Raw genomic sequence first — 10,794 nt, forward strand, 5'->3', positions numbered from 1 at the left:
TATCCACCGTCCAGATTGAACACAACACAGACTCAGAGGAAGGTGAAGATTCATGTCGATCACTGATGGTCTCTGTCAGCTTCTGGTCTCTGGACCTGGACCCAGCTGCTCCATGAGGAGGATCTGGACTCGTCTCTTCTGGGTCTGTAATGAACAGCAGTTAAACTCAGACTGACGCTCACTCACATCATCACTCACTCCCACGCTCCACATACACAGAGGCTGTGAAATACAGAGACTCTGGTGCATCAACTGTCTGGAACAAACTTTATTCAAACTGTCAACCAGGACAGGGCAACCTGACAAGCTGAATATTTCTCAAAATAAAAGAGTCTCCAACAGTTAATATGCCACTTTGTGATTTACAGACAGCAACCACAGGACATATCAACCACTTATCTAAAGATAATAATAATTAAAAAAAACAAATATTTAACTTTATGTCTGACAACAACACCAAGGAGCTTTATAGATGAATTCCTGGCTGTTCAAACAGAAGTCTGTCGTTGGGGCTGAATTTTATTTTGAAACTGTAAAAATAGAGGCAGTGAGAGTCGACGTCTGCACACGACTTCCTGTTGACAGTATCACACATCACTGATTCTCCTCTGTCATCTCCCTGCAGGTGTGTACAACCTCTGACAGATTTAAACTAACACAGTTACAAACCACCAAAATCAAATGACTGTTTATTGATCAACAAAATAGCACAGACAGAAGAACATCAACATCTGACAGTGACGGACGGACAGAAAACTACAGCCTTTAATCTCACACAAACTAACAGTAATACACAGTCAGCGCTCTGAGGAATGCTGAGTCACTGTTACTCTTCCCATGCCACTACGAGTCAACACACACCTTGTAGAAACCCTATGCAGAAACCTAATGCAATAACAGTAAGCCTGTGTGTATGTGTATGTGTGTGTGTGTGTGTGTGTGTGTGTGTGTGTGTGTGTGTGTGTGTGTGTGTCTGTATGTGCGTGTGTGTATATGTATGTGTGTGTTGGTGGTGGTAAAGGGACGGATGCCTGTGGTTGGCTCACACAGGATGTGGACGGCTGATGACGAGTCTGGATCTAAAAGTCCTCAAAGCACCACTTGATACCCAGAAAGATCATTGTTGCAAAATGGCCAACCTCGTTACAATATTTACAAAAATATAAAATGTAAATAAAAATACAAACTAATTCTGTTTTTTAAAAGTATTCTTGTTACGAAGGGAGGACTGAGGTGTTGGAGGTTCGCTGGAAAAAAACCGTCTCGGTGTGTCTCGATGGCGTTGTCCCCCAGACGGAGCCAGGGCTGCGAACTCTACTGATCTGTCTTCTGCTTCTTGGTTTCAACTTCATCCTGGAAGAACAAGGTGACAAGTGTCAGGGTGAATCCAACACCGGCAACCACATCGTCATCTCTCTCACATCAGAGGTTTGGAGAAATACAAGCCGAGCTGCTGGTGAGGAAAGATCTATAGAGCAGGACCCTAAACGGACACTAATTAGACCATGGACCCCCAACTGGAGAGACATTTTAAACAAACACCAGAAATACACAAATATTTGTTCTGAGACTGAGCAACGTTACTTTTGGTTAACACTTTATAATAAGTACACACTATTAAGCATTAGTTAAGCTTTAAATACTGAATTCATCATTTATAACACATGAATACTCATTAGAATGTAGTTTATAAACACAGTTAAAATGTTTTACTCATCATGATAAGCACTAACTGTATTTATCAACTACATACTAATGAGTATTTGTGCGTTATAAATGAATAATTCAGTATTTACTGGATTAATGCTTAACTAATGCTTAATAGTGTAATAGTAATAGTAATAGTAGGCTACTTATTATAAAGTGTTACCTTACTGTAAGTTCAAATTACTGCCAATGGCATGAATTTTTGAAAAACTTTCCAGAAATTTCTGAAAAAAAAGGAATATTTCTGAAAAAAAAAATGTGGTAAAATTTTGAGAAAAAGTTGGGGACCCCCTTGAATCCTCTCATGGACCCCTGGGGGTCCCCGGACCCCACTTTGAGAACCACTGCTATAGAAAGTTACTGTTATACTGTGGCCGTGGTGGAGTGGAGCTGCAGCCAGGACACCAGTCACTGCCTTATATAACTGGTAGATACACAGAATATTGGACATATTTATTTTATTTTAGTAAAAGTTCACTTTCACCCAGCCCACTAAAATGAACAGTTAATTTATTGCACTGATCTCAGCTGGTGAATATATATTACCGGGCACCGGCTGCTTCTTCATCCTCCCACATCAGTGGAACGGACAGACACAGTTAATGGAGCATACACCGTGGAAAAAATTACATTTTCACTTTTAAATTTACTAAGATATGGGTCAAAGGGTTTGACAGTCTCGGCCATATTTTAATATGGATTTCATATCTTCCTGTCTGTCTTGACATTTAGGAGCTTAGTGGGTTGTCGTGGATAAAATACATGACTTTACAGGCTGTAAAACAGTTATGGTGAATGGTGAAAGACAGAAAAAGGGGATGTTGAGAAAGAAATGATGCTTGGTCATGTTTGCTGCTAAATCTGTATAACTGATAAAATGTTCTCAACTACCCACTAAATTAACAAAAAAAACAGCACAGCTCTGTGCTGACTGACATGAGGAGAAAAACTGAATGTTAAACTCTGTGATCTTATACATTCTTGATAACCATTATTTTTCTTACATTGCAAATGGCAAAAGTAAGAACATAATATTGCTGAGAATCAGTTACTGTCATTGACTGAGAGCTTTCGGTGGGTATTACTATTGATTTTTCCTGGAGTCTTTCTTCTTTTTAGAGAAGGCTTCAGTATCTGTGAGCTGTACATTTGATCCCCACTTCTTTCTAACTGCCGTCACACTGGAGTGTGAAAGGCGTGTTCCCACGTCTCGCTGTCTGCGCCGTGTGTCTGAATGGAAACCTGAGATCCGCTTTATGAAGGTGTCAGGGTTTAAGAAGACCCTATAGAAACCCTACTCAGGAGCCTGCATCAGGATACTCAGGGCTCTATAGAGCAAAGAGCTTTGAATTGCACAGATGCATGTGGATCTGTAAAGGTTTCCACTCACACAGAGAGAAACCCTCAGATCAGCATTAAAGGGCACATGTCGCTCTGCTGCTCAGTGACCTACAGTCTACATGTCTCTATGCTGCCTTCACAGTTTCAGCCTTCTGCTCCCTCTCGCCTCAGTGTCTCTCAGAGGGACGTGAGTTAAAGGTCCAGTGTGTAATATTTGTCAAGGTTTATTGGCAAAATCTGAATATACTACTAATGAATATATTTGTATAAGTGTAAAATCGCTATAAAATAAAATCTCTTTGGTTTTCATAGCCTTATAATTCTTCTTTTATATATACATACAGCAAGGGTGCTCTTGCTTAAAGAGTGTCGCCATCTTGCGGCACCATGTTTGTACAGTTTCAGGAGTTTCACTTTCATAATAAACAATATAATTATTTAATAGATAAATAATAGAATCTGAATGCTAGATGTCACTGTTTTCCCCTCATTTTACACATGGGACCTTTAAATAAATAAAAAAGTGAAAGTGAAGTGAAGTGTCATCACCGTCCCTGGGTCAGTCCAGACTGTTGTGGTCTGTAGATCCTGATGGAGGGACAACCAGCTGCAGTCTGCTGGAGCAGGACGTCCCTCTGTCTTCAAGACTCATGTCCTCAGAGAGACCTCCTCTCTAAAACTCTGACATGACTAACAGCTATGTACTTACAGTGGACTAAACTATTTGACCTACTTGCATTTATTGAAAGCGATAGTTGTACCTGAGACATGTTTGGACCTCTGGTTGCCTCGACAACCTCAGGTTTGTTCCATCATACTGTTGTGGAGCTGTTATATTAAAGCATGTACGGCAACTCCTCCTCACCTCGTCATCGTCATCATCCTCAGCTGCTCTCTTCCCCGTTGGTCCGTCAAGGTCGTCTTCCTCATCGTCGTCCTCATCACCTGAACACACACAGATGATCAGAGACATGCTGGACGAACCCAGACCGCAGCTCGGCCTGGGTCAGAGCTCACTGTCCCCGTCACGCCACTGTGTGTTGACAACTACGTTTTTTATACTGGACCGTCAGCAAACCTGGTTATCTGGGTTTACGTGTGCAGGGTGTTGGTGTGTGTGAGTGTGACATAAATTAATACACGTAATATGTCAGTTACAACATATATAGGTCTTCAGTGCAGCACCACAGGAGGTCATGTGACACACAGGCAGAGAAAAGTCAGTGAAACTAACACCTGCATGCGAAGGGAAGGTGATGCAGTGACAGTGTGAACTGTAGGTGACTGAAGGAGAATATTTAATAAACAGTGTGTTACAGTTCACTACGTAGGGATGTCACCATAATAGATTAATTCATTAAATTATTGTCAGAGAAATAATCACGGTATTATGATTATCATGATTATTATGCATTAATTAATTTCACAACACTATTAATGTGTAAAATCAAATATGGTTAAAATATACATTACTAGTTATAAAATATTTTAAATATCTATTAAAATATGACCAATTATTAATCCGCCAGGGGAAGTGTTTGAAATATTCAAGTCATTAATTGTCATTGATACCAAATGCTTAAGTTAATATTAATCTTTTTTTTAATTACAATTGACACTCTAGCATTTAAATTCCCACCAATTCAATGCTACGTTAGGTAAATGGACCAGTATCTGTGCATTCACCTTCACTTTGGCGCACATCTGCCGACACGGTTCAGACATAATCTGTTTTTGGAAAGTGACGGTAATCTTAGCGATCAATTAATTGTGGCGTTTAATACCGCGATTAATTGTGAAAAAAGTAATTGTGACATCCCTAGAGGTGAGGGACACTACAACACTGCTTCACAACACACAACTAGATGTGTATCGATTCACAATAGAAAAGAGCCTCCAACAAATGCACTATGTTTGAGTAATGCTTGTCAAAACTACAGATGTTTTAGGAAGACATTTAAAAAGAAACTACATCTGTCACATGTCTTACAGCTGTTTTTAAAGACTTACATCTTCAGTAGGAATCAACTGGCTGAAACAGACAGGGCAGTGACGTCAGAACATATCACTTTGTTGACTGGCGTCTTTAGAGAAATAACATGTTAACACAAATTAACATTAAGTCGTGTTAACATGAGACTCAGCTACTGGATCGGTTAAACAACTAAACACACTGAGGATGAACGGGAGTATCCTGCTTCAGCAGTGACCGTGTTTCAGTCAACACTGATATTGACTAATGGAGAAAGAGACCAGAGGTAGAGTTAGGAGACGTAGTAGACATGCAAACAGGAGGATTAGAGAATAGAAACACTGCTTAATCTAAGTTTATACAAAAGTAAATAAATCTTTATCAGTTTATCATGAATCTCCACTTGTAATGACAACAGCCTGATGAATGTTAGTGTTGACAGGTTTCAAGCTCACACAAGATTTTAATATCTGCATTGTGTTATTGATATGTTATTACATGATGTGCTTAAAATATAGTATTTTTGTCATGTATATCACATATACCAGTGGTTCCCAACCTGGGGGACGGGACCCCCCAAGGGGGGCGCCAAAGATCCAGGGGGGGTCGCGAAGCCCTCTTGATTTTAAGGGGTTTAATAATTTTAATGTAATTAAAATGTTAAATAAATAGGCTAAGCATTTAATTCATATGTGACAAAATCAACTACATTCAAGGGCCACATTAAATGAATTTGAAAAACAGCATGGAACAATGAGAAAAAACCTGTGTAATATTACAACATATTCTTCAGAACTTGTACTTTTAAAAACACAATTATGTTTTTAAAAGTACAAGTTCTGAAGAAATATGTTGTAATCATACACAGGGTCTCCTGATTGTTTGTTCCATGCTGTTATTAAATTATTGAAATAAAGTATTTCATGTAAAAGAAGTTATGATGTTCCTTATTTTATTTTACATCGGGGGGGGGGGGGGTCACCAAAGTTTTCAGTGGTAAAAATATGGGTCCCTTAAGAAAAAGGTTGGGAACCACTGACATATACCAGAATTGTGACCTAGTTTTCTTTACTCACTAAAAACAAAAATACGTTCAAAGTTTGAATTCTTGCTAAAAGCAAACCATTGTGTCGACCAGTTCATGTTTTAGCTTAACTTTCTAAAATGATCAGAATATGAAACCTGCTGACAAACACTGCATATAACCCCGTTCAAATCAGCTCACATGAACGCTGGTGTAACTCAGTAAATTACACTGTTGTTTTAAGGATGTCCTGCAGTTGCACAGTCTGGCCACCAGGGGGCAGTCCCACCCTGCTAATGGACTGGATGTGCAGCTCAGTGTTTGTATGGTGACATTACACCACTCACAGTTGCTTCATGTCCTAAAGACACACTCACTTGTAACAACAGCAGTGTAAGTTCAACAATCTCCACAAACACCTGCTGTGTTAATACAGAGCTGCCATCGATTATTGATGATTGATTATTGATTGATTGATTGATTGATTGATTGAGTGAGTGAATGTCTTGTAATTAAAGTCCTGTGCTGTTTAAAACGCATGGCCACATCAGTGCTAATGATTCTCTTCTTCTGCACTGAAGCTGCAGGTGCCACCCTCACACACACACACACACACACACACACACACACACACACTCCTCATGTGACTGTGTCAGTGTGTTATTCGACTTCCTGTTACAGATGTGCAGCTGTTTCCACTCACACAGTGAAGGTGAACTCTACAAACCTCCAACCGTCAGTTTGAACGCTGCTCTACATCTGATATTCTTCTTCAAATCATTTATCAGCCACCGTCGATAACACAGAGAGTGAGTAGTTGCAGCATCAGGACGGACGTGTCTCCGGCGTCTCCTCGCCCTCCCTTTGATGAGGATGTGGTGAAACACCTACCCTCTGCATCCTCGTCCTCCTCCTCTTCCCCCACGTCGTCCTCGTCCTCGTCCACCTCGTTCTCCTGCTCGCCGTTCTCCTCGTCCTGACAGGGTGACACACACAGTTAGTCCGCTCACCGGCAGAGAGACCAGGGTGAACTCCTGTCTAGTCCCTGGGTCAGGGAGAGAAACAAGAGGAGGAGGGGGAGGTGGGGGGTCTCTTACGGTCTTTCCGTTGGCGGCGGCCTCCTCTCCGTTCTCGGCCTCTTCGGTCTGTTTCTTCTCCTTCAGCTCCTGGAAGCAAAAACACACAGCTTTATGAATGCGTTGTGTTGCGTAAACAGCACCAGTACAAAAGAAACCACATTATGACCAAATCTGAGGAGGCACGGCAATCTCTACGTTCTCAGATGAACTTAAGTGATTAGTGTTAAAGGTCGACATTCAGCTCTGCATCAAACACTGTGCAGAGTGTTTACAGGCCTCTGCGTTTGTCTAAACCTTGTGTTGTCTTTGTGTATTTTCTCTTGGCTTTGTTCTCTGCCTGCCTGCTGCTCTCTGCACATCATAGCCTACTCTCTGCAGAGAGTTTCCATAAAGTTGACCATATATTTAATAGTTTTTGACTTTATATTAATACTTTTGGTTTCTTCTTGTGTAATGCTTGAGAAAGAGGAAGAGAGCACGTGTCACATTAGTTTCTGTTTCATTTTCATCAACCTGTTTGACCTGCTGCATTTGGGAAAGTGTTGCTGATGTATCACTTTAAATATAGGAAGGAGTTTCATCTTGACACATCCCATGTTTTAAAGCAAACAGACTGGAAAGTAGAAGCTCCAGTAGTAGACCCTGGACTCTGTGAGTTTAGTCTGGTTGGAGCTCCAGTCCGGGAAACTGGAGAAGGAGGGAAACTCTCGGAGGTGTTTCCCTCCATCCTCCTGGCTGCAGGCTGCCTTTTACAGTCAGGTGGTACTTTACACCTCAGGCCTCCTATTGGTCGTCTCTCTCTAAGTCCCTCCCCTCCTCCTCCTCCTCCTCCTGGCTGAAACCTGACACCGCCTGTCACTGCTCGCGCTCAGTCTGAGCGGAGCCTGGTGGTGGAGAACCAGACTCACCACCAGTGCAGAGAGACTATACAGAGAGACTACAACTCCCAGCAGCCCCCGGGGCGGACTGCTTTCTGTCCGATAATAATCAGCTGCCAAAACAAGTGAATGTCCAGTGAAGTGGCCTCCTGCTGCTCACCTCCACCACACTGTCTGTGCTGCGGCTCTGTGACACACACTGACTCCTGTACACACTCACACACACACACGCATGATGTATGGCTATCTTTGTGAGGACACTCATTGACATAATGTAGCCCCTTACCCTAACCTTAATCATTACTCTTAACCTAACTTAAACCTAATTATAATGACCTAGTTATTATTATTATTATTATTATTATTATTATTATTATTATTATTATTATTATTATTAAGTCTTAACCCTTGGAAGGGGTCTGAGAAAGTGAGGACCGGCCAAAATGTCCTCACATTCCCAAAAGGTCCTCACTCTGATGGTTTAAAACTCAAACTGGTCCTCACATGTATAGCTGTACAAGTACACACACACACACACACACACACACACACACACACACACACACACACACACACACACACACACACACTGTATGCCTACCTGCCGCCTCCTCACACCGAGGAGTCAACACCTGAACCTGTGTCCTGCTCTATCTATCTATCTATCTATCTATCTATCTATCTATCTATCTATCTATCTATCTATCTATCTATCTATCTATCTATCTATCTATCTATCTATCTATCTATCTATACTTTTCTGCAGCTCTGAAACAACCTAACTCGGGGGCGGAAATCAACAATAAGCTCAACGGTGTGTCTACACACGCGCGCGCGCGCATACGCACGCACACACACACACACACAAACGGCGGCAGCAGCAGGTACAGTGGAGGAAACCTAATCACTGACACCAGTGATGATGAAGAGGAGACTCTGTAGCTGCTAATGACACTGTAACACGCACTGAGCCGTGCGCGCTCACGGCCGCGGAGCTGGAGATGAATAAACTAAGATTATTGTTCAGTCACGTCACCGATTAGTTACAACCTGCCGAGACTAAGCTGGATGGTGAGGAGGATATTATCCAGGCTGTTAGAGGTCCGCCTTTCACTGCACCGCTCTCAACTCTCAACAATAAAACTCCATCCAAAATTAACAATGCACTGTTTCCTGCGCTGTTTCATTTCTGTGCAGAACACGCACGTCCACGGTGATAGATAGGATACAGTACATGTGGCTCCGTCTCCGAGCGCTCACCTCTTTGTACCGCGGACCGTCGCGCGGAGCGAGCAGCGCTGCTCAGCCTGTTTCCTTCTTACAAGCCGCACAGTTTTTTGTTTTTTTTTGCATCCAAACAGAGAGTGGGCGGCAGCGTGGCTCCGCCGTCAAAGTCTTTATTTCATTACACGGCTGCATGAATTAACACGGGCTGCGAGAGACTCCGCGGGCAGCAGAGGAACAGCTGATAAGCTTTTATTTACTCAGCCGAATCTCTCTGGCAGAGCTTTCAGCGAGTTTGGCGACAGATCAGCGCGGAGCACCGACCGACCTGGATGGAGCAACTATGGAGCCGTAAATCTAGTTAGTGAAATGACAGATACGCATGTTCTCATCTCCTCATGCCTCAGTCCCTGAGGATCCAGAGGCTCGGAGCCGCCGAGGAACATGATTTATTTTCTTTTCTGTTTTTTTTTTTTTCTCCTCACGCTCCTCATCCTCTCTCACAGCTGCTTCACCTTTCATCTCAATGGACTGGAACAGAGTTTAATGTCAAAATGTGCCACATCCTCCAGATGGAGATCATAGGCTACACTGTATCTGATCAACTGAGGGCTTTCTGTTTTATCTCGACACTGCGCTTAAAATAGGCTAATTACTAATACAGTTATAAATGGAGGCAGGAGTTAGAAAAAAGCATTGTGTCCTTATCTCTTCTCTTCTCGTCCTTACCTTGGCGCTCAGTTCCCCGCTGCTTTCTACTTTACTGTCCGCCATGTTCGCTGTGCAAAAACCAAACTGTTATCCAGTCAGAGTGATGAAAAATGTGTAGAAGAAAAAGAAACGAGCCGTGGAGTCCTGGAGCGGAGAAGAGGGGAAAGAAAGAGGTTTATCCAGCCAACGGCGTGTCCAGCAGCCGGAGCTCCGGTCTTTATAGAGAGCGGGGGGAGGCGAAAGGTGTCCGGGGCTGCGCGCTGATTGGTCCGCTCGCTTTGAAAATATTCAGCCTGCAATTGGCTCATAGGGAAACAATAGACAACCCTCTGTTGTGTTTGTGTGTGTGTACGTGTGTGTGTGTGTGTGTGTGTGTGTGTGTGTGTGTGTGTGTGTGTGTGTGTGTGTGTGTGTATGTATGTGTGTGTGTCTTATCTCAATATGGAGCAGATTCTGTCCACACAAGTTTTTAATCTTAAATCTGTCACTTTCACTTTGTGAATGACACACACACACACACACACACACACAGGCTACACATACACAAACATGGATCTGCGTGCTATAAATCTCACACACATGCAGCCACTGTAGGCTATAGCTTTAATCCTTTAATAAGTTGTGCAGTCCAGCACACTGTCATCTCAGTCATGTTCTCAGCTTACTTACTTACTTACTGACTAAACCGACCCACTATGGCAGGCAACTGTTATTTCTACCACCCAGTTCCTGCTGAAGCCACTGCTGCAGTTCCTGCTCAGCGGCTGCCATCTTATGAACTACAATCACTTACAACACAAAATTAATACATCATTTTCCATCAGCTTCCATCAGTTTAATGTTATGGCTGCCTCAGGT

The 10,794-nt window shown here is 42.5% G+C and overlaps 1 protein-coding gene across 1 annotated transcript; it reads right to left on the reverse strand.

Moving 5' to 3' along the window:
* Positions 1-672: 672 nt before the first annotated feature.
* ptmaa (prothymosin alpha a) lies at positions 673-10,127 on the reverse strand. Its single transcript, XM_085773360.1, has 5 exons — positions 9,955-10,127; positions 7,142-7,210; positions 6,936-7,020; positions 3,914-3,993; positions 673-1,353 (listed from the first exon to the last, which is right to left on the reverse strand). The coding sequence occupies exons 1-5, from the start codon at positions 9,997-9,999 to the stop codon at positions 1,315-1,317; spliced, it is 318 nt and encodes a 105-aa protein (XP_085629486.1). The 5' UTR covers positions 10,000-10,127; the 3' UTR covers positions 673-1,314.
* Positions 10,128-10,794: the final 667 nt, after the last annotated feature.

Source organism: Trachurus japonicus, chromosome 4 (genome assembly GCF_045865225.1).
Source record: "Trachurus japonicus isolate A0001 chromosome 4, Traja_1.0".
In the NCBI taxonomy this organism is placed as follows: domain Eukaryota; kingdom Metazoa; phylum Chordata; class Actinopteri; order Carangiformes; family Carangidae; genus Trachurus; species Trachurus japonicus.

Coding starts and splice junctions, on each gene's coding strand:
- ptmaa (XM_085773360.1), bottom strand. CDS start 9,999: ATGGCGGACAGTAAAGTAGAAAGCAGCGGGGAACTGAGCGCCAAG. Junction 7,211..9,954: donor GCGGGGAACTGAGCGCCAAG/GTAAGGACGAGA, acceptor TTTTGCTTCCAG/GAGCTGAAGGAGAAGAAACA. Junction 3,994..6,935: donor GGAGGACGAGGATGCAGAGG/GTAGGTGTTTCA, acceptor GTGTGTGTTCAG/GTGATGAGGACGACGATGAG.